The sequence below is a fragment of the Drosophila arizonae genome, chromosome 3 (assembly GCF_054131065.1).
Source record: "Drosophila arizonae isolate 15081-1271.41 chromosome 3, UAZ_ARI_1.0, whole genome shotgun sequence".
NCBI classification, from domain to species: domain Eukaryota; kingdom Metazoa; phylum Arthropoda; class Insecta; order Diptera; family Drosophilidae; genus Drosophila; species Drosophila arizonae.
This window is the reverse complement of record NC_142923.1, coordinates 30,547,142-30,572,282: the sequence shown is the minus strand read 5'-3', so window position 1 is coordinate 30,572,282 and position 25,141 is coordinate 30,547,142. Positions and strand designations below refer to the sequence as shown.

Here is a 25,141-nt window from a genome sequence, read left to right as displayed (position 1 = left end):
GTTGTGGCCACTGCGTGTGTAAGAACACGTAAACTTTTTTTTGACGGAAATATGATTCTTTGTTTATACTCATTCACGAAAAAGAAAAGAGCATATTAGTTTTGAGCAATGTTTGTCTTGCTGTCCGTCCGTCCCTATCATCCCTATCATCGATAGATAGCCTTTATATCTAGTACATCATTGCTATTCTTAGAATTTCGATTGATTTCTGGATTTGCTGGACAGATAAAGCTCTGCTATTAAGTTATTCTATTTTAGCTATTAGCTGATCAAGCAAAGCAGTGGCACGGGTGCTAAAGGCGACGCAACTAATGTTAGAGTAGGGGAGGTTCGAAACCTCTTCGATGTTATTGTTATTATTATTATTTTTTCATACATATTTCGTTTTTTATAAAATATATATTTTATTGGGAAGGTGCGACCTTTAATGAATCGCACTTAATACTTTTATTTTTCTTAGTCGAATAATTTTATAAGTTTAAATTTGTTTCTTCCTAAATAGCCCTCAAATACATATACGCATATACACACATATGTATATATAAGTCTGCACGCATAACATCAAGCATTCCAGCCTTATTATGAATATCTATTAAGCTTATTTATATATTCAAATACATATATATATGGCTCGCGCATATAAATGTCGCAATTTAGGCACTATACATGCCGATTGCCACGCGCCTAGTGGCCGTAGAGTCATTTTTGGTCAGCTCTAGCATCAATAGTGTCCAAAATATAGCCGAATTCGAAAAATCACTATATCTTCAAGGTCCGATTTTCCACGCCCCTAGTAGGCGTAGATATATCTTTATCTTTAAAGAATTAAAGCATCAGCTTACGTGCAAAATTTTAGCATTTTAGGTTTACTACTTTAGGAGATTCAGTTTTATCCGATTTGCCACGCCCCCAATGTGCGCAGATATATCCACCATAGCTCGTGATCTTGGGTGGTCGACGCGGACCTACATACCAAATTGCAGCTTTCTAGCTCTTCAACTAACATGATTTCTGGTATATCGGAAAATTCATTTTCCGATTTGCCACACCCCTAGTGGGCGGATCGGGACAATTTTAGCACTATAGATCGGAGATACACGAGTATGTGCTCCAAATTTCAAGTCTCTAGCTTAAATACCACTGAACTAAACTGCCTTCATACGGACATACGGATAGCAAGACGGACATTGCACAAAAGCAATATACTCATTTCACTTTCGAGAATGAGTATAAATATTACTTTAGTTTAGTATTTGGTTGTGTTGCTTTTATTGGCAATCAAGGCTGCACAGCGCCTAGGAATGGATTTGACCAAGTGCGGGCATTGTTTAAGAAAAATTTTAGCTCCCCTTTAGCTTCCCAAAACATCTTTGCATTAGTTGGATTAGATTCAGAAACAATTTTTTTGACATTCGCCCGCAAGCTGTCGATTGGATTCAGGTTCGGCTACTGCGCAAGCCACACCTTATGGTTGATTGAGCCATTCCTTCATCGCCTTGCTGGAAGACCCATTTTAGTGGCATATTGATTCAGCGTCACTTTTTTCAATATATATATATATGTATATAAACATGTCGGTTCATTACGGTTTTGATCCAGTGAATTGAGCCTACACAACAGTACGAAAAGCATCCTCATACCATTACACCTGATCCGCTATGTTTAATGGTTTTTGTTGTACATCTAGGATTGAATTTCGAGTTCTGTGAACGTCTCACTTAGGACCGCGATCCTTTTCCACCTTACTTTCAGTCCAAAGTATGTTTCTCCATTCGTGGTCAGACCAATTTTTGTGTTGCTTTGCGAATGCCATCCGTTTGGAAATGTGATTTATATTCAAATATGGTATGGGGCCACGAGTATTGAAATAGTGATGTCTTAAATATTTCCGTTCTGTTTGGTCGTTTGCTGATATGTTTAAGTCCTTCTTTAGTTGAGTAGCCGACTTAAAAGGATCCTTTTTACTCTCGCGAGTGAGTCGAATGACATGATGTTGGGACAGGGCTCAACGCCGTCCGTGTTTTTCATCACTTTTTTATGGAGTTGCATTGTAGATCTTTTTATTTGAACAACCTAGCGACCAACTTTTTTGTGAGAATTTCCATTTCGGCTGGATAAAAAAGCAAAAAGTAGATCAATACACTGAGAAATATATTTAGGAGAACTTCTTAAACTTTGCATTTGCTTTGGTGCTATTTTAATTTTCGCACTCTGTTTTCAAAAACAAATAAGTATATTATTTGTTTACTGTAGATTCGGGTAAATTAACGAACTCTGCAATTTCGCGCCGCGATTCAAAGTGGTGTAGCACCGATTACCGCTGCTGTTTTGTTGTGCGCTTTTCCATTTTTGCAAATACGTGTTTCCTTGACAAAATCTCACTTTGAATGGTAAGAATACTTTAGCTTCACATTGCAAATTTAATAGTCAAAATAAAAGCTGAAATAGTACCTTTAATATTCATTTTACGCGAATATAACTGTTCTTAAAACAGTGTGGGTCAAATAAGCTGTGACATTGAATTTATGAGCTTTTTTTTAGTTTTTGTTATTTTCTTGCTGTTTTTATTTATTTATTTTTTTTAATTTTTATTTTTTTTTATTTTTTTTATAAATAAATAGATTAAAAGAGATATGCTTTCCATTAATTTAATATTGAAATAACAGTTTTTTTTTTATACCCTGAACCCATTTTCAATGGGAAATCAGGGTATAATGGTTTTGTTGAAATGTATGTAACAGGGAGAAGGAGGCGTGGCAGACCCCACAAAGTATATATATTCTTGATCAGGGTGACGAGCTGAGTTGATTTGGCCCTGTCCGTCTGTCTGTCCGTCTGTCCGTATGTATGAACGCGTCGATTTCCGAAGATATAAGAGCTAGAGACTTCAAATTTTTTGTAAAATGTTCGTAATTACAGCGCGCATATCAAGTTTATCATTAAAATTCGATAACTCATCCAGATCTTTTTTTATCGATAAAAAACCTTATCGAAAACCAGGTATAAAATTATATCTTCTACACCTTTATTGCTAGAGTCTCCAAATTGCTTACATGCAATTTATACAATTTCGGTTTTTGTTAAAATTTACCCCCCACCCTTAAATTCACCCCCTCACCCTCACTTTTGTAAAAAGCGTATTTCAAATACTAGAGACTTGTGCTTTGGCAATTACATGCATATCCATGTTATAATCATAATCTGAAAGTTTCATGAAGATCGTATATCCATAAAAAAAGTTATTAAACAATTAAGTTCTCATAGTAAGCGCACACTGCAGCCCATGCGTGTTTATGCGTGGGTGCTTGTGTGTGTATGTGTTTGTGTATGTGTGTGTATGTGTGTGTATATGTGTGTGGTTATGTGTATGTGTGTGTATGCGTTTGTGTATGTATGTGTGTGTGTGTGTGTGTGTGTGCGTGTTTCTTGTGTAAGCTGAAAGACGCGAAAAATTATTGAAATATCTATTGCTCCAAGGGTTCAGGGGATCTCGTAGTCGAGCAGTCTCGACTAGAGCTTTCTTACTTGTTTTAATAATAATATATATTTTTTTCTATTACTTTCAGATCTAATTGTCCCGCAACTGTATATTTTGTTGGAAATTAAGAAAACAATGTAAGAGCACTGTATCATGTAAACAAAGCTATAATTATAAAGCTATAAATTTACAAAAGTAATCCGATGTGTGTTGGCGTAGATGTATATGTCATATTAATAGTAGTAATAATATTAATAGTAGTAGTAATAGTAATAGAAATCAGGGTATAATGGTTTTGTTAAATGTATTTAACAGGCAGAAGGAGGCGTGGCAGACCCCATAAAGTATACACTTGCTCGCAGAACTCTGCGTACACTTGCAAACAAACCCCTATTTTTAAGTTTACATGTATATTGTATTTAATATAGAAGACTTAAGGCAATACTTCTTTTTGTATAACAATTTTCATTTATTTATGAACATAATTATGTTTTCATTTTAATATTAAAACTAAACCTAATATTAAAAACAATTATAAACAAAAAACATAACCAGTTTAAGTTTGCTGCGTACAGCGCTGGAATTTGTTAGTTGTTAGTATCTTGTAGGATATCCTTTTCGTTTTAACACCTCAGCCAGACGACGAGGCATTGACTCAACCAGCTTTTTAGTGTCCTGAAGTTATTTTGCCCCATTCTTCCATCATGACCTCCTTCAGCATGTTCTTAGACCTTATGGTGTGCTGCCGAATCCTACGCTCGAGTAAGTCCCATAGATACTCAATAGGATTGAGGTCTGGGGACTGGGGAGGCGTTCGGAGTTGGCTTTTTACATTGTAAAGTAGCCAGAGCTTTACATTGTGGGCTGTATGCTTCGGATCATTGTCCTGTTGGAAGCAAAATTCGCCCTCCAGGTACAATTTCTGGGCACTCTGATGCAGATTCTCACTAAGAACTTTTATATAATCCTTATGGTTCATTGTTGATTCTATAAAAGAGAGATTTCCCACGCCACTAGCCGCCATACATCCCCACACCATTACACCACCTCCACCATGCTTTACTGTAGGCAATAAACTTTCCTTATCCATCCCTGTTCCGCTTTTTCTCCATACTATTTTCTTTCCTTTTATGCCAAATAGGCAAAACTTGCTCTCATCTGAGAAAATTACCCTTTTCCAGAAGCTAGAAGGCTTGGAAATGTGCTCATTGGCTAAGTCCATATGCTTTTTCCTGTTCACCTCTGATACATGTGGCTTCCTACGTGCAACGCGGCCATGATAGCCCGCTTCTTTCCAAGTGCGTCGAATGGTTTCCTCAGAAACAGTTTTGGAGAAACGTTCTGCAACTTCCAGACGTCCTTGGTGAGCAGATATCATTGGATTTTGAGGTACCAATTGGACAATACGTTTTTTCTCTCGTTCCGTGAGCAAGGGTGGGCGGCCTGAATGAAGCTTTGACAATATACAGCCCGATGAGACATAATTGTCGTAGACTCTTTGGCACGAAGAGTGACTTCTGCCTACCAATAGACCAATTTCTCGGTAGGATTTGCCTTCTAACCTATATTTTAATATAAGCTTACGAACTTCTACCGATATTTCTTTCCCTTTTTGCTCCATGATGAAACGCGTGCCAAATTTCTTTTCAAAGTGATAGCAAATTACGCAAATCAGCGGAAGGGAATTAAAGAAACATGCAAAAACTAACGGTGATCGTGAATTCCAACTCTGTACGCAGCAAACTTAAACTGTACGCAGACTTTTGAGGTGTCATTTTTATACCCTGAACCCATTTTCAATGGGAAATCAGGGTATAATGGTTTTGTTGAAATGTATGTAACAGGGAGAAGGAGGCGTGGCAGACCCCACAAAGTATATATATTCTTGATCAGGGCGACGAGCTGAGTTGATTTGGCCCTGTCCGTCTGTCCGTCCGTCCGTCTGTCCGTATGTTTGAACGCGTCGATTTCCAAAGATATAAGAGCTAGAGACTTCAAATTTTTTTAAAAAATGTTTGTAATTACAGCGCGGATATCGAGTTTATCATTAAAAATCGATAACTCATCCCGATCTTTTTTTATCGATAAAAAACCTTATCGAAAACCAGTTATAAAATTATATCTTCTACACCTTTATTGCTAGAGTCTCCAAATTTTTAATGTATGTTTATATGCAATTTATACAATTTCGGTTTTTGTTAAAATTAACCCTCACCTCTAAATTCACCCCCTCACCCTCACTTTTGTAAAAAGCGTATTTCAAATACTAGAGACGTGTGATTTGGCAATTACATGCATATCCATGTTATAATCATAATCTGAAAGTTTCATGAAGATCGTATGTCCACAAAAAAAGTTATTAAGCAATTAAGTTCTCATAGTAAGCGCACACTGCAGCCCATGCGTGTTTATGCGTGGGTGCTTGTGTGTGTATATGTGTGTGTGTATGCGTGTGTGTGTATGTGTGTCTGTATGCGTGTGTGTGTATGTATGCCTGTATGTGCGTACGTGCGTGTGTGTGTGCGCGCGTTTCTTGTGTAAGCTGAAAGACGCGAAAAATTATTGAAATATCTATTGCTCCAAGGGTTCAGGGGATCTCGTAGTCGAGCAGTCTCGACTAGAGCTTTCTTACTTGTTAATATTAGGTTTAGTTTTAATAATAAAATGAAAACATAATTATGTTCAAAAATAAATGAAAATTGTTATACAAAAAGAAGTATTGCCTTAAGTCTTCTATATTAAATACAATATACATGTAAACTTAAAAATAGGTGTTTGTTTGCAAGTGTACGCAGAGTTCTGCGAGCAAGTGTATATATTCTTGATCGATTTAACCAATTTAGCCCTGTCCGTATGTCTGTCCATCCGTCCGTCTATCCGTATGTTTGAACGCGTCGATCTCAGAAGATATAAGAGATAGAAACTTGAACTTTTTCCTAGGTCCGTGTGTAGCACGCGCATAGCGAGTTTTGCTTTAAATATCGATAACTTCTCCCGTTATTTTTTATCGATTAAAAACATCGACAACCAGGAATAAATTTATATCTTTTACATCTTTAAAGCTAAAGTCTTTAGTATATGTATACTTATAAGCATTTTCTACAATTTCGGATTTGTCAAAATTTACCCCCCACCCTTAATTCACCCCCTTACCCTCACTTTTGTAAAAGGCGTATTTTAAATACTATATACTTGTGCATTGGCAAATACACATACAATATATTCATAATCTGATAGTTCCATGAAGATAGTCCATCCACAAGAAAAGTTATTAAACAATTTACTTCCCATAGTAAGCCAATGCGTGTTTATGCGTGGGTACGTATGTCTGTGTGTGTCCGTGTATGTGTGCATATACGAATAATTATTGAAATATCAGTTTCTCGAAAGGTTCAGGGGATCTCGTAGTCGGCCGCCTCGACTAGAGCTTTCTTACTAGTTTGGAGTACATTAATGAATACTTTATTAATGCTTTATTACTATTATATATTAATTTGACCTATAATAGCTCGAAACTGCTCCAATAACAGAATGGTATACTACACACATACGCATACTGGAGCCTCTAACAAACATTGAACAAAGTAGTTCTCTGAATAGGAACTACCACTTCAACATGTCTTCTAAAATTTGTTGCACATTAAAATTTGTTAGAACAATCAAGTTTTTTTTTCAAATTTTAATTGATAATGTTTTCTTTTAGTTGATGATGTTAAGCTAATAAAATTATTACTTTTGTTTCAGATGGGCGATGTTGATCCCGAAACGTTGCTGGAATGGTTATCGATGGGCCAAGGAGATGAAAGGGACATGCAATTAATCGCATTAGAGCAGCTATGTATGCTTCTTTTAATGTCCGATAATGTTGATCGATGTTTCGAAAGGTAAGTTTATTTTCTAGAAGCCGGCGAAGTTACAATTAATCGCTTAGATTTATTTTATATACTAATTTTTTTTAAATATCTAATGACTTAAACGACTTGTTGCTGTTGTCTTCCATATTGTAATGAAATCATAATTGCTTTCATATATAATTATACATATTTAATTATACATACTTATACCCTGAACCCATTAGAAATGGAAATTCAGGGTATAATGCTTTGTTAAATAAGTGTAACTGGCAGAAGGATGCGCTGCAAACCCTATCAAGTATTTGTGTAATTTATCATGGCGACAAACAGTCTATTTAGCCATATCTGTGCCACAAGAAACCTTACGTAAAAGCAGTTAAAACAAGTAAGAAGGCTCCAGTCGAGACTGCTCGACTAGGAGATACCCTGAACCCTCCAAGTTGACATTCTAATCATTCTGGACTTCTTTTATGCACACATACATACACATACACTTATAAGCACGCGTTCTGCTGACTGCGCAGTTAGCAGCGACTGCGCTTGGGCTGCGCTGCAATGTGGGCAATATTATGAGAATTTATTGGGTAGTCTAAAAAGTCTTTTCGTATTTGTAGTGAAACTTCAAATCATATTTTTTAATATTTATAATAAACTTTATTAAATCAAATATGCACCATTTTGGTCGGCCACCTTTTGCCATTTTTCCACTAGAGACTTAATTCCATTCGTGTAAAACATTCGTGGTTTCTCCAAGTAATTTTCACAGGCTTCTCTTGAAGCCAACTTTACTCCATTAAGGGAGTTCTCCATTGACCGAAATAAATGGTAGTCCGAAGGTGCAAGGTCAGGGCTATATGGTGGATACATCAAAACTTCCCAGCCAAGCTCTCTCAGTTTTTGCCGGGTCATCAAAGATGTGTACGGTCTGGCGTTGTCCTGATGGAATACGATGCCCTTTCTGTTGATCAGTTCTGGCCGTTTTTTTTCGATTGCTTGCTTCAATCTCACCAGTTGTTCACAGTAAAGTGTCGAATCAATCGTTTGACCAGGCTGAAGCAGCTCATAGTGGATTATTCCTTTCCAATCCCACCAAACACACAGCATTACCTTTCGAGCCGTCAATCCTGACTTTGCGACCACTTGTTGAGCTTCACCACTCTTGCACCATGATCTTTTTCGCACATTATTGTCGTATTTGATCCATTTTTCGTCTCCTGTTACCATTCTCTTCAGAAATGGTTCGATTTCATTTCGTTTCAGCAAAGAATCGCAAATGTTAATTCTGTCCAATAAATTTTTCACAGACAATTCATGTGGTATCCATAAATCGAGCTTCTTTTTGTAGCCAGCCTTTTCTAAATGGTTCAGAACCGTTTGATGACGATTTTTTAGTTCATTTGCGATGTTATGGCTGCTTATGTGACGGTCCTGGTCAATCCTTTCCATAATTTCATCGACTTTTTCAAAGATTGGTCGACCAGAGCGAGGTGCATCTTTCACATCGAAATTTCCAGAACGGAAGCGAGCGAACCATTGTTGTACTACACGAACTGATAGAGCATCGTCACCGTAAACATCACAAATTTCATTAGTGGCTTGCGTGGCATTCTTTCCTTTTTTATACAAAAATTTCAAAATATAGCGAATTTCATCTTTATTTTCACTCATTTTTGAACAGCTGTAACTTTTCAAATTCTTTGAATTACATTTTTTTTTTTTTTTTTTGGCAATCGAAGCTTAAAGTGCTACCAATCGAACACCATAACGTGTACATCATGTGATTTGTTGCACTGGAGATATATGACGCCAACGACAGCTATTGGCAAAATACGAAAAAACTTTTTAGACTACCCAATATTTATTGAATAATTTCTTTTGTAGACATAGAATCTTAATGAAACTTTCAGAGCGTAATCATATGGTTAGTATGTGTGTACATTCTACATTTGCACAAGTCTCTAGTACTTAAAATGCGTTTTTTAATTTTTTATTTTGGGGGCTTAGGGGGCGTGGTATACAAAGTCTGTAAATTACAAAATCTTTGTAGCTATTAACTTTATATACAACGCAAATTTGAAGTATCCAGGTATAAAAGTGTTCAAATTAGGCTTCAAAAACAATATCGATTTTTTGATTATTCTCGATAAAAAAGTTATCGGATGAGCTATCGAAAAAATATGATAAACTTGTACTGCCTATGGTATACACGAGTATACATGCCAAATTTCAGCTCTCTAGCTCTTATATCTTCTGAGATCCTTTTGCTCATACAGACGGACGGACGGACAGACGGACAGGGCTATATCGACTCAGCTCCTCATCCTGATCAAGAATATATATACTTTATGGGGTCTGCGATGATTCCTTCTGCCTGTTACATACTTTTCACAAAATCATTATACCCTGATTTCCCATTTTCAATGGGTTCAGGGTATAAAAATTGTGTCCAAATTTTGCATATAAAGTGTGAATTTGATACAATTAGGATTTTCAAGTATTTAGGACCCTGGCCCTGAATGCAACTCTTATTTTGCAAAAACGTGCAATCTACTTATGTAAGGCTTAAGTTAAGGGGCGTCGAAAATTTAGAAAGACATTTTCCGGTATCTTAGATACACTCACATCATTTACATTTCACTTTAGTCTTTTTTTCTAAGTACCATTGCATTCAACGAAGCGAAAATGAATGCCAAAGTAAAGTGCAAATTAATAACTGTAAATTTCCGAATTATTTTGTCTATCATGTTGTGTCAGTTCTTTCTGCTGATAACAAATGCCAGAAGCCAACGATTTTTGCAGCGACATAAGTACAGTCTGTCAAGAATGAGTTGGCACACTGCAAAAATATATAATTTTTTGACTTTGGATGCAAATATCTAAGTCATTAATGCATAAACACAATATAATATTATTTCTTTAATTTAAATATAAAAATAGAAAGCATAACATTCAGTATGTAAAAAACATTCAGTATGTAATCACTTTGCCACAGTTGTAAAGCAGCCAAGTGCGAACATTAATTTCTTTATGGTCCGGATCGTTGTCCTGATAAAATTTAAAATTTGGCTTGTTGCCATTCATAAAGCCAAATTTAGCCGCAATCGCTCTCAAATTTTATTTCAAAATTTGGAGGTTCTGCTCCGCATTCATTGTTTTCAATGAATGCAATCTCGTCGACTCCTTTGGTCGATGTACACCCCCATATCATCACCGATAATTTGCCAAATTTAACCGTGGGGATTATATTTTTTCTGTCAAGAGCCCTCAATGGCTTGCGCCATACCCTGGAAGGACCTTTATTGTAATACTGCATCATTTTTGTTTCATCACAAAATATTACGTCATCCCAATATTCTGTGGGGTAACAAACCAGGTTAACAGCCAAATTTAAGCGCTTTTCTATATTTGCTTTCGATAGCAGAGGCTTTTTACTAGTGCTGCAAAAGAATCGATATTCCGTAATATCGATACTCACGATCTTTTCAGAGAAAAAGATCGATAAAAACGATATATCGAACACTTCTTTTAAATGTTAATTTTCTTGCTTAGAAGCTATTATAATATTTATATTAATTATGACTTCTTAATGGATAAAATGGCAACCATTTCAAGATTAAAATAAAAGCAACAGCATCAAACAAAAACAAATTTATTCAACCAAACCAAATTATTTTTCATTAACTTAAACCTAAAACAGCAATTCATTAAAGCTCAAATTCACTATGCTCCTTAAAATTATATTATAATAATAACAAAAACAATTGCCTCCATGGCAGTTTGAAAAAAAAAAAAGAAATTAAGACAAAACCCATTGGTTTTTATTAAAAAAAAAAAAAAAATAGTTTGTTTACTGTTTCCGGTTTTAATGACGCCCTTCTGGAATTAGCAATCATTCCCGCTTTGCTAAACATCCTCTCGCTCTCAGAGGACGTTGCCTCATATTTTTTATTTACGAAGTGCAAAATGCTACCGGACTTGGGTGCCAATTCACTCTCTTGCAGCGATGGATGCATGCGTGTTAAGTGATTTTTTAGGCTTTTGGTATTTCCACTTGTTTTGCAGACCTTAAAGCAATTTCTGCACACCGCACAACCATCCTTTCCTTTTTCAAAATATTTCCACACTTCGGATTTTTTTGGGGCTCCCACGGTCTTATTTTCTTCATCGGAGTCCACCCTCGCCGCGCTTAAAACACACAAGCTATGACTCCAAGCTTTTCCAATAGGATATATCAATTGTACTTACGTTTTCTTCCCAAAAACTGATCCATTTTTTTCTTTCTATTGCAATTAAATTAAATCAATCAATTTGTATACAATTTAGCAAAATTAAAAAAATACGCTTCTTACACAGTTAAAACCAACGCCAAGAATAACCATTTTTTTTCTTCGATATATCGATACTAAGAAACCCATATTGATCTTTTGCCAAAATTCGAAAATATCGATTATAACGATTCCGATCCGATATTTTTGCAGCACTACTTTTTACGCGCTACTCTCGAACTGTACTCATGGCTCATGAGGGCTTTGCGTACCGTTTCATGTGAGACATCTATGCCACATTCTTGTTTCAGCTCTTTAGCAAGACTTCTTACAGAAATATGCGGATTAGCGTTCACTTTTCTGAGAATAAAACGCTCTACTCGTCCAGAGATCTTTTTTTTTCGGCCCTCCTCCCGTCTTTAAAGGCAGCCTGTTTTCTTTTTCGGCCCGGTTTATGATATTATAAACTGTTCTCCTGGGTACAGAAAACGGGTCAATCAATTCTGGAACGGATTTGCCCATCTCGTGGTTATAGTAGCTCAATCGCTTTCCAGGCATTTAAAAAAAATATTAAATGTGTGCTTAAATACGTAACTAGCGAAAATTGACAATCAAATGGCAAGAAATGTAAAAGAAAACGTTCATAGATGCATAAAATATCAACAGATAACAGTAAAATACTGTTACTTCTAAGAACTAGAGCAAAGCAGATGTCAAAAACGCTCAGTGCCAACACATTATTGACACTGATATTTATGAGTAATGTTTGTTTTTCTTGATTTGTTTTTTACATACTGAATGTTGTTTTCTATTTTTTTATATTTAAATTAATGAAATAATATTAAACACATTCCTATTTGAAAAAACAAAATTGTTTTTTTTTGCATTAATGACTATCTAATTTGCATCCAAAGTCAAAAAATTATATTTTTTTTGCAGTGTGCCAGCTCATTCTTGACAGACTGTATTTAGACATTGCGTGATTTCGTTGTTTGTAGGCGGACTTTGAGTGTTTATAAAGAAATTTTTGAGAAATTGTCTTTTGATTTAATAGATCCGTATATTTATTTCATATTAAAGGGTATTTGGATATTTCGCTAAGGAATATAATTTGTCACGTCAGACTCTTTATTATAAGATTAATAAATATAAACATGTAATAAATACGGATCGTCTGGAGCTTAAATCGATTGTGGAAACGCTCCAGAACGTTTAAGCTCCATTCACGCCCCTGGGTCCGAGTCTGCTGATCAGGGCTCAACGAACACTGAAATTGTTTTAGTCACAGAGGAAGAAATCATAGTAACTCTCCAGGGTCTTAGAACCAACACTGCTCCAGGGCCGGACGGGATCCCAAATCGTGCGCTAAAGCTAGCCCTCGCCTTGCACCCTAGTACGTTCGCTGAATTATTCAACGAATGTCTAATTCAAGAGACGTTCCCGGCAAAATGGAAAGCCCAGAACCCGGTGTTGCTACCCAAGGCTGGCAAACCACCAGATGAGCCATCTTCATACAGACCGATCTGTCTCTTAGACACCATGGGAAAGGTGTTTGAGAAATTGATCTGCTCTAGACTGGAGACTGCGATTACTAGCGCCGGAGGCCTGTCACCAAATCAATTTGGATTCCGGAAGGCCCGGTCAACAACGGATGCGCTAAACAAGGTTGTTGGTCTGGCCACTTCCGCCATCCATGGCACAAGATGGAAGCATGGGACGAAGCAGTACTGAATTAGCGCGACCCTGCGACGTAAAGAATGCCTTCAATACAGATAGTTCGGATATGATACTGAATGCACTGTCACAATATAATATCCCTAAATATCTTAAAGAAACAATAAAGAGTTACTTCAGAGGAAGAACACTGGTATACAATACGAGTGAGAGTCCCCAAACTCATACAGTGTCAGCTGGAGTACCCCAAGGCTCTGTGCTGGGGCCTCTCCTATGGAATATCATGTACGACGGCGTACTGCGCTTGGAACTACCAGCAGGTGCGCACACCATTGGCTCAAAGATACAGAGGATATGTGCAGCGAAAGTATCAATCGCATACGAAGCTGGTTGACTGGAGCTGGGCTCGAGCTAGCGGCACACAAAACTGAAGTTGTCCTAGTTAGCAGTCGCAAAAGAGTGGAAACTGCCAATATAAAGATCGGCAGGGTCACCATTGCGTCAAAGAGGGCGATAAAGTATCTTGGTGTCATGATAGACACAAGATTAACTTTCCGCGAGCACTTAGAGTATGTGCATAAAAAGGCAGCTGATTCTTGTAGAGCTCTCTCGAGAATTATGCTTAACACGCGGGGACCTAAACAGCAACGACGTCTCCTTCTAATGAGCGTCATTAGGTCCGTCATCCTCTATGCTGCGTCAATATGGGCAAGAGCGATGGCAACGCCGAGCTACAGCCGGGGCATTTGCGCGATCTACAGACTGAGCGCAATCAGAGTCAGCTGCGCTTTCAGGACTATCTCCGATGACGCGGCGCTCGTCATAGCTGGTATGGTACCATTGGAGTACTTGGTCGCCGAAGCCGTGGAGCGGAATTCGCACGCGCCTGCGCGACTCAACGCTATCAGGGCGAACAGCATTGCACGATGGCAAAGAAAGTGGAATAGCTCAGCTAAAGGGCGGTGAACGCACAAGCTCATCCCGGAGCTTGAACCATGGGTCAACCGTAAACACGGCGAGGTAAACTTCTACCTTACGCAGATCCTCTCGGGTCATGGATGCTTTCGGAGCTATTTGAAGCGCTTTGGCCACGAGGAATCTGACGAGTGCCCCTGGTGCGAGCGAGGGCATGTGGAAGACGCCTCCTGGAGTAGAGGCGTCGTCTGGAAGAGGCAGTGGGCCGCTCCATCAGAGCGGACAACATAGTCAACGCCATGCTGGAATCGGAGGAAGCTTGGGAACTAACAAGCACCTTCGCGGCCACAGTGATGATGGAGCTCCGCAGAGTCGAGCGAATGAGAAGACGAGCTGTCCCAGTCTAAGGTAGCGCACAGTGCTTGCGCAAGCATAGCGCACTATCCTAGCCACCACGCAACTTGCAACTTGTATAAAGATTGTCAATATACGAATATAAAAAAAAAAATAAAAATAAAATAAAAAAAAAAACCCCACGCATAAACACGCATGGGCTGCAGTGTGCGCTTACTATGAGAACTTAATTGTTTAATAACTTTTTTATGGACGTACGATCTTCATGAAACTTTCAGATTATGATTATAACATGAATATGCATATAATTGCCAAAGCACAAGTCTCTAGTATTTGAAATACGCTTTTTACAAAAGTGAGGGTGAGGGGGTGAATTTAAGGGTGGGGGGTAAATTTGAACAAAACCCGAAATTGTATAAATTGCATATAAGCATACATTAAAAACTTGGAGACTCTGGCAATAAAGGTGTAGAAGATATAATTTTATAACTGGTTTTCGATAAGGTTTTTTATCGATAAAAAAAGATCGGGATGAGTTATCGATTTTTAATGATAAACTTGATATGCGCGCTGTAATTACGGACATTTAAAAAAAAATTTGAAGTCTCTAGCTCTTATATCTTTTGAAATCGACGCGTTCATACATACGGACAGACGGACAGACGGACGGACAGACAGACGGACAGGGCCAAATCAACTCAGCTCGTCACCCTGATCAAGAATATATATACTTTGTGGGGTCTGCCACGCTTCCTTCTGCCTGTTACATACATTTTAACAAAACCATTATTCCCTGATATCCCATTGAAAATGGGTTCAGGGTATAAAAATTAAGTGAAATAACCAGGGGACAACGCTCCTAGCCACAAGGCGAGAATGGTACCAACATTTTTGTGAGAAGTTAGGGTTAAAACACTGGACTGTCCACCCCAAAGTCCAGATTTTAATATTATTGAAAATATTTGGTCGCCTATAAATCGAAACAGAGCCGCTGAGGTCACAAAGGAGGTGGAAAGGATTCCATTAAAACATCTCCAAACCTTGGTGGATTTCCTCCCGAACCGCCTCCAAATAGCCAGAAATGCCAAAGGAGGGTATATTTTCCATTAATTTAACAAATTAAATTCCGTTTTTTTTACCATAGTATTAAATTTTGTTGATAAACATACCAATGTCAAAATGCTTATGCCGCTGCAAAAATCGTTGGCGTCTGGCATTTGTTATCAGCAGAATGAGCTAACAAAACATAATAGACAAAATATTTCGGAAATTTACAGTTATTAGTGTGCACTTTAATAGTGATTAATAGTGAAAAGTAAATGATGTAAAAATATATATGCCGACCAGTGTATATATATATATAAAGGCAAAGCGAATCTGAATCTGACAGCGCTTGATCAGTAATAGATTATTCTGTAGTCGGTAGCGCCCGACTACAAATTTATTTGTTATATTAATCCTTTTTGTTATATATCCTTTCAGTTGTCCTCCTCGAACATTTTTGCCAGCTTTATGCAAGATATTTTTGGATGAGCTTGCACCTGAAAATGTTCTTGAAGTTACTGCACGCGCCATAACCTATTACCTGGATGTTTCTGCGGAGTGTACACGAAGAATTGTCTCAATCGATGGCGCTATTAAAGCCATTTGTAACCGATTAGTTGTTGCCGACTTATCTTCACGTACATCGCGTGATCTTGCAGAGCAGTGTATTAAAGTTCTTGAACTTATATGCAGTAGAGAAGCAGGAGCCGTTTTTGAGGGCAGCGGCTTAAATTGTGTGTTGTCATTTATTCGGGATTGTGGATCCCAAGTTCATAAAGACACACTGCATTCTGCCATGTCTGTTGTTTCACGACTTTGCACTAAAGTGGAACCCAATTCACCATGTATAGATAACTGCGTGGAAAGTTTAAGCACTCTATTACAGCATGAAGATGCACTGGTAGCGGATGGTGCTTTAAAATGCTTTGCATCTGTTGCGGATCGCTTTACACGGAAATGGGTTGACCCTGCACCTTTAGCTGAATATGGATTGGTTGCTGAACTGCTCAAACGTCTAGAAAATGCTGGTGGCGCCAATAGTCACTCCCTATCTACATCTAAATTAAGTGGGCCTGTACCCGCCAACCTAAATTCAGACCGACTTAATGAAAATGTTTCAGGATCATCGAACGCAGCAGGAAAAATTCAATCGAATGAATTCCGGTCGCCGCAATCAATATCGACAACGATTTCGCTGCTGTCTACATTATGTCGTGGTTCACCCTCTATAACACGTGATATCTTAAGGTCTCCGTTACCTAATGCTATTGAAACAGCTCTAAAGGGGGATGAACGCTGTGTCCTTGACTGCATGCGTTTTGCAGATCTATTACTTCTCCTTTTATTTGAAGGTCGGCAAGCATTAAACAGGGGCACTGCTAATAGTAATCAAGGTCAATTGGCTCCACGACCAAAACGAAATGACTCCAGTACTGATCGTACTCATCGCCAGCTTATAGACTGCATAAGATCTAAAGATACTGAAGCTTTGCAGGAGGCAATCGAAACTTGCGGTGTTGATGTAAATTGTATGGATGACGTAGGGCAAACCCTATTGAATTGGGCATCTGCTTTTGGTACTTTGGAGATGGTTGAATATTTATGTGAGAAGGGCGCGGATGTGAACAAAGGGCAAAGGAGCTCATCTCTTCACTATGCTGCCTGTTTCGGACGCCCCGGAATAGCAAAAATTTTACTTAAATTTGGTGCTTATCCAGATCTACGCGATGAAGATGGAAAAACACCTCTTGATAAAGCACGTGAACGATCAGATGATGGCCACCGCGAAGTTGCTGCGATTTTGCAATCTCCTGGTGAATGGATGTCCTCTGGAAATGTACTGACAAATAAGGAAGGACAAATATACACATCTCTAGAACCGCGCGGTGATCCTGAAATGGCACCGGTATATTTAAAACTACTTTTGCCCATACTCTGTCGAACATTTCAGGGTTCTATGCTTCCTAGTGTTCGACGGGCTAGTTTGAGTCTAATTAAAAAGATTGTTCAGTATGCACATCCCTCAGTTCTTAAAAATATTTGTAGAAAGTATGATGAGCCCACAACTTCAATAGCTATTCAAAGTGTTGGAAACTTGTTAACTGAAGTTATCGCCAGCGTCTTGGACAGTGAGGTAAAAATATAAGATTGTTTAAAGTTTGAAGCAGTCACATATCTCTTATTATTTATTTTTTTATAATTTTTTAGGATGATGAAGATGGTCACGTAATTATTTTGAACATTATTGAGGAGCTGATGTGTAAGACGCAAGAAGAATTTATTGAGCATTTTGCGCGATTGGGAGTATTTTCTAAAGTACAAGCCTTGATGGATCAAAGCGGAGACAATTCATCACAATTCGCTTCAGGCTCCCCAGAGTTTTCGTCAACACAAAAAGGATCAACCTATTGTATGCCGAGTAGATCAGTTTCAGGTAGCCTTAGAACTACATTTTTGTATTAATTAGAATGCCCAATTATTATATTTCTGTTCGCAGATGATTTAGTGGAGGATGCTAAAGAAATTTTGCAAGGCAAACCCTATCATTGGCGGGACTGGAGCATTTGTCGAGGTAGAGATTGTTTATACGTTTGGTCAGATTCCGCTGCATTAGAGCTTTCTAATGGTTCCAATGGCTGGTTCCGCTTTATACTTGACGGAAAATTAGCTACAATGTACTCAAGCGGAAGCCCTGAAAATGGAAATGACAGCTCAGGTAAATATAATGTTGCGAATACTTTTTGTATATCTATGCTTTTAGAATTTTCCCATTTCAATGGGTTCAGGGTATAAAAACCATTTTATATTCAGACGACGAAATTGCATCGTTCATCGAAAATCGTACAGCCATGTTTAAAAAAAAAAAAAAGTTTAACAAGAGGAATTACTTATTTTTATATTTTGTTGATCCCCCTAGGGTATTTTTGGGCGTTTCAATCAACATTGTTTCCACCAGCTTTCATCAAGCTTCCACACTTATATTGTTCCACTCCTCAATAAGTGCTTTCTTGAGATCGTCCCTGTTCGAAATGCCGTATGTTCGATCACATTCATATCTGGAGGTTGATCCGGTGTTTCCATCACTTTTGGACAGTTATAGAGGGCCCATGTCTTGGCACTCAAAAAGCTGTGTTTGAGATCGATGTCCGCATGCCCAATTTTTCGACACTTGAAATCAAATTTTCCTTAAGTATGTTTATGTAACTATACTGGTTCTATAAATTTAACGGAAAATCACTAAAGACACCTCCACCTACATTCTCAGCCAAGCTCAATTGGAAAAGTTTTTGGAATACCCGAAATTTAATTAAATTAAACGGATGTACGATTTTCAGTGACACTACATTTTCGTACAGTTTGAGCTGTTGCACATTTAAAAAAAAATGGGAGTAGCAATGCCTGTTTTATGAACATTATATCGACAGCGCTTGGGCTGCGCTACAATGTGTGCAATATTATGAGAATTTATTTGTTGAATAAATTCTTTTGTAGACATAGAATCTTATTGAAACTTTCAGAGCGTAATCATATGGTTAAAATGTTCTAAAGCACAAGTCTCTAGTACTTAAAAGGCGTTTTTTATAAATTGGTGGCGAAGGGAACGTGGTATCCAAAATCTGTAAATTACAAAATCTTTGTATCGATCAACTGTATATACACAGTAAATCTGAAGTCTCTAGGTCTAAAAGTGTTCAAATTAGGCTGAAAAAACAAAATCAATTTTTCGATTATTCTCGATAAAAAGTTGTCGGATGAGTTATTGAAAAAATATGATAAACTTGTACTTGTACTGTTACATACTGTTTTACAAAACCATTATACCCTGATTTCCCATTTTCAATGGGTTCAGGGTATAAAAATATTTTGTACAAAAATGTTTGTTACTTTAGAAGTTAAGAGCTATATTTTAAATTCATATTAGCTGTACGATTTTCAATGACGCACACTGTATATACAGTTTGGCAAGAAAGTGTTTACACACAGGGAAAAAATTTGAATTCTTTGCTTTGAAGCGAAAAAAAAAACAGTAATAATATGCATATTCAAATTTTTTTAAATGAAAATAGGTAAATTAAACTATATACTATATTAGTAAGTAAAAAAAAATTACAATATGTTTCCATTAACAAAAGAAAATAACAAAAAACAAAAGAAGTAACAAAAATCAGCTGACAAGAAAGTGTTTACACAACTAAAACAATTAATTCATTATAGTGTTTTAACTACTTTTTAGTTAAAACCAAGACTTTTTTTTTGGCCACCTTTGGCATCTATGACTGCTCCCAAGCGTCAATTCATCGATTGGACCAAGTTTTTGACATATTCCACTGGGATATTTTGCCATTCCTCCAAAACAATGGTTTTCAGCTCAGTTTTATACTTTGGATGCCTCTTGGCAGGTAAAACTGCCACAGAGATTGGCCAAATGTTTTTGATTTCTTGGAAAACGGTGTATAATATACTAAGCCGTGCAAAAACAAGTAAGAAAGCTCTAGTCGAGACTGCTCGACTACGAGATCCCCTGAACCCTTGGAGCAATAGATATTTCAATAATTTTTCGCGTCTTTTAGCTTACACAAGAAACACGCACACCACACACACACACACGCACGTACGCACACACAGGCATACATACACACACACGCATACAGACACACATACACACACACACAAGCACATACACACACAAGCACCCACACATAAACACGCATGGGCTGCAGTGTGCGCTTACTATGAGACATTAATTGTTTAATAACTTTTTTATGGACGTACGATCTTTATGAAACTTTCAGATTATGATTATAACATGAATATGCATATAATTGCCAAAGACAAGTCTCTAGTATTTGAAATACGTCTATTACAAATATGTGAGTGAGTGGGTGAATTTAGAGGTAGGGGGTAAATTTGAACAAAAACCGAAATTGTATAAATTGCATATAAGCATACATTAAAAATTTGGAGACTCTGGCAATAAAGGTGTAGAAGATATAATTTTATAACTGGTTTTCGATAAGGTTTTTATCGATAAAAATATCGGGATGAATTATCGATATCGATCTATCGATCGATTTAATAATAAACTTGATAACCGCGCTGTAATTACGGACATTTAAAAAATAAATTGAAGTCTCTAGCTCTTATATCTTCTGAAATCGACGTCATACGTTCACACGGACAGACGGACGGGCAGACAGACGGACAGGGCCAAATCAACTCAGCTCGTCACCCTGATCAAGAATATATATACTTTGTGGGATCTGCCACGCCTCCTTCTCCCTGTTACATACATTTCAACAAAACAATTATACCCTGATTTCCCATTGAAAATGGGTTCAGGGTATAAAAAGAGGATAGGCTTGAGTTAAAGGTTAATGGTTAAAGTTAAAGGACGGCCTCTTCTATCATCACCCAGGGCAGAGCTCTGCTCAGAAAAATGGACGAGAAACCAACTATTTTGACCAGGATGCTTGCCAGTGAGCTGAAGGAGGAGTGTAACATAACCATTTCCCGGGAAAGTGTCAGAAGAGCACTAAAAAGTAACGATCTGTCGTCCCGACTAGCCCGGAAAAAACCACTGATGTCGGCAGATCGCGCTCAAAAGCGGCTAACGTTTGCTAAAATGCACGGAAATCAGCCAGGTACATATCGGGATGATGTAATATTTTGCGATGAATCCAAAATGATGGTATGTTATAACAATGGTCCAACTAGAGAGTGGCGCAATCTCCTAAAAGCCCTCGAGAAGAAAATGATCCAAAACATAAGGCGCATATTGTGAGGTGCTGGCTACTTTATAACTGGAAAAATGTGTTGGATACGCAAGCTAAAGGCCCGGACTTTAGCCTCAATGAGTGGGTTTATCTGAAGAAGAGGACCGCCAAGAGGTATACAAAGTATAAAACTGAGCCAGTGGAATATGTCAGAAGCTTGGTCCAATCGATGAATAGACGCATGGGAGCAGTCATAGATGCCAAAGGTGGCCAAAAAAAGTCTTGGTTTTAACTAAAAAGTAGTTAAAACACTATAATGAATTAATTGTTTTAGTTGTGTAAACACTTTCTTGTCAGCTGATTTTTGTTACTTCTTTTGTTTTTTGTTATTTTCTTTTGTTAATGGAAACATATTGTAATTTTTTTTTACTTACTAATATAGTTTATAGTCTAATATACCTATTTCCATTTAAGAAAAATTGAATATGCATATTTTTACTGCTTTTATTTCGCTTCAAAGTAAAAAATTCAAATTTTTTCCCTGTGTGTAAACAATTTCTTGCCAAACTGTACTTTGTGGGGTCTGCCACGCCTCCTTCTGCCTGTTACATACATTTCAACAAAACATTATACGCTGATTTCCCATTTTTAATGGGTTCAGGGCACTGTTAAAAGACACAGTAGGTTGCGCAAAGAGCAGTCCCGTTACTCTTAATGTTAGCTAACAGCTCTCTTGTGATGTCACATTATCAGATTTTGATATGTTATTCCGGCTGAAACTTGGCAGGCATTTCAGCTGAGATCGGCTAAGTGGTCGAAAACAAACAATATTAAGTATATATAAGGATATTTCAATACTAAATACCCTAAAAATGGTCAATCACTAATTTTATTACCATACAAGAGGCCTCTCGAGAGCAGCAATAATATGGTCAAAATGACCAATAAGTCAGCAGGAATGGTTGATGGACATAGCTAACTGAGTTTTCATTATCGATAAGGTTTATTTATTCCAATCTATCTACACATTAAAATATAGTACACGTTGACGCGGCATCAATAAAGGTGCTTCTCACACCTGGTGGCATGTCCGAAGCATCCGGTAGACAATAAAATTGGTGTATTCATTGCCAAATCGAAAACTGATCATGATTATGAGTAATAAAACCTCAGGAAAAATATAATCTGCTTGAATCAGCTCTAAAAACCTAGACAGAAGCTAACAATGCTGCGTATCATCTATGGCCATCTGATTCGTAGTATAATGAATGAAATTGGTGAATATTATGATGCGGATGATGAGTAATGCATAATACTTAGTAGTAACTATTTAGTTTTAAAAATTAAAGGCTAAGATAATAGAACTAAAGCCATTCTACGCGAAAGTAAGAGTGGTCAACGGATTGGGTGCTGAATAACTGCCTAGAAAATGGCTTAGAATATAAAAATTAGCAATAACTTTTATATTGTCTGATTCGTGAATCTATATAGAACTTGTGTTTAGCCGCCCAGCTAGCCCAGTGTCAACGTTGCTTGATTTTCATACAAATGTAAGCGCGCGCTCAAAAATTTCTGAAATAAGGGCATATAAACAAATAAGAACGATGCAGTCGGGCGATACCGATTGCAGAATACTTACTCACAGCCCAAACGCTGTCAACCAGTGTTCATGAACATGCATGAACATAAAAATATGATAAGTAGGGGAACGTACGCGCTATGCACTCGACAGCTAGCATAAAATAAATGGGCATAAATTATGACCCTGACCCTTAGCGATTAGAATACGTAAGAGGCGAGCGCTGAGCATTACAAACTCAGCGATAGCATAAGAATAGCTAATAAGCCAACGCGGAGTCTTATAAACTCAGCAATAAAATAATTATAGCTAATAGACCAATGCTGAGCTTTACACACTCAGCAATAGAAGCACTAGATTTAATGGTTGAAATTATACATGAGTCTGGGTATAAAAACCCAGGCCCAGCAGAATAAAAATTCAATACGAAACTAAACACCAACATAGTAAAGTGTATTCGTTCAACCAGAGTATATAGTGTAATTTTCATGTCTAGTGCGCAACAAAAAACGGCATGATCTTATTAAAATTGGAAAATCATCGATAGCTATTGCTATCATCATTGCAGCTAGGATTTTCAAATTACATATATAATTTATAAAATTTTGCTTACATAAATACATATATTGGATACCGGCTCTAAGCTAGCAGCAGACTAGCGCGATTTTCCTCATACACTCATCGTGTATTCTATATGTACAGAGAGAAGCGCGCCTTTTAGCATAATCTTAGAATTTCGACGCTCTGCTATTAAGTTATTCTATTTTAGCTACTAGCTGACCGAGCAAAGTAGTAGCGCGGGTGCTAAAGGCGGCGCAATTTATATTAGAGTAGGAGAGGTTCGAAACCTCTTCGATGTTAATATTATCATAATTTTTTTTTCATACATATTTCGTTTTTTATACCCTGAACCCATTTTCAATGGGAAATCAGGGTATAATGGTTTTGTTGAAATGTATGTAACAGGCAGAAGGAGGCGTGGCAGACCCCACAAAGTATATATATTCTTGATCAGGGCGACGAGCTGAGTTGATTTAGCCCTGTCCGTCTGTCTGTCCGTCTGTCCGTCTGTCCGTCCGTCCGTCTGTCCGTCTGTCCGTCTGTCCGTATGTATGAACGCATCGATTTCAGAAGATATAAGAGCTAGAGACTTCAAATTTTTTTTAAAATGTCCGTAATTACAGCGCGCATATCAAGTTTATCATTAAAAATCGATAACTCATCCCGATCTTTTTTTATCGATAAAAAACCTTATCGAAAACCAGTTATAAAATTATATCTTCTACACCTTTATTGCTAGAGTCTCCAAATTTTTAATGTATGCTTATATGCAATTTATACAATTTCGGTTTTTGTTAAAATTTACCCCCCACCCTTAAATTCACCCCCTCACCCTCACTTTTGTAAAAAGCGTATTTCAAATACTAGAGACTTGTGCTTCGGCAATTACATGCATATCCATGTTATAATCATAATCTAAAAGTTTCATGAAGATCGTACGTCCACAAAAAAAGTTATTAAACAATTAAGTTCTCATAGTAAGCGCTCACTGCCGCCCATGCGTGTTTATGCGTGGGTGCTTGTGTGTGTATGTGTTTGTGTATGTGTGTGTGTATGTGTTTGTGTATGTGTGTGTGTATGTGTGTGTGTGTATGCGTTTGTGTGTGTATGCGTGTGTGTGTATATGTGTGTCTGTATGCGTGTGTGTGTATGTATGCCTGTGTGTGCGTACGTGCCTGTGTGTGTGTGTGTGTGCGTGTTTCTTGTGTAAGCTGAAAGACGCCAAAAATTATTGAAATATCTATTGCTCCAAGGGTTCAGGGGATCTCGTAGTCGAGCAGTCTCGACTAGAGCTTTCTTACTTGTTATAAAATAGTTATTTTATTGGGAAGGTGCGAACTTGAATGAAGCGCACTTAATACATTTCTTTTTATACCCTGAACCCATTTTCAATGGGAAATCAGGGTATAATGGCTTTGTTGAAATGTATGTAACAGGGAGAGAAGGAGGCGTGGCAGACCCCACAAAGTATATATATTCTTGATCAGGGTGACGAGCTGAGTTGATTTGGCCCTGTCCGTCTGTCCGTCTGTCTGTCCGTCTGTCCGTATGTATGAACGCGTCGATTTCAGAAGATGTAAGAGCTAGAGACTTAAAATTTTTTTTAAATGTCCGTAATTACAGCGCGCATATCAAGTTTATCATTAAAATTCGATAACTCATCCCGATCTTTTTATACTCATTCACGAAAGTGAATCAGTATA

At 37.5% G+C, this 25,141-nt stretch overlaps 1 protein-coding gene and 1 long non-coding RNA gene across 8 annotated transcripts in view; one reads left to right on the top strand and one right to left on the bottom strand.

The window, feature by feature from the left end:
* Positions 1-25,141, top strand: part of Ufd4 (ubiquitin fusion-degradation 4-like) — an 87,630-nt gene that overhangs the window by 2,999 nt on the left and 59,490 nt on the right. For 5 of the 6 annotated variants that reach the window (XM_089464334.1, XM_089464335.1, XM_089464336.1 and 2 more), the window contains exons 2-6: positions 3,567-3,615; positions 7,223-7,362; positions 16,023-17,718; positions 17,793-18,018; positions 18,082-18,300. In XM_089464334.1, the coding sequence (XP_089320460.1) occupies positions 7,223-7,362; positions 16,023-17,718; positions 17,793-18,018; positions 18,082-18,300 (2,281 nt within the window). In that variant the 5' untranslated portion in view covers positions 3,567-3,615. Of the gene's footprint in view, positions 1-3,566; positions 3,616-7,222; positions 7,363-16,022; positions 17,719-17,792; positions 18,019-18,081; positions 18,301-18,501; positions 19,588-25,141 lie in introns of those variants that run through there. The other variant, XM_089464333.1, reaches the window with a different exon arrangement.
* Positions 10,966-11,766, bottom strand: LOC149270044 (uncharacterized). Of its 2 annotated transcripts, XR_016269167.1 has the most exons (3): positions 11,682-11,766; positions 11,578-11,612; positions 10,966-11,517 (listed from the first exon to the last, which is right to left on the bottom strand). It is a non-coding gene; the product is annotated as an uncharacterized LOC149270044 (long non-coding RNA). The 2 variants fall into 2 exon arrangements; XR_016269166.1 differs by having other exon boundaries at positions 11,578-11,692.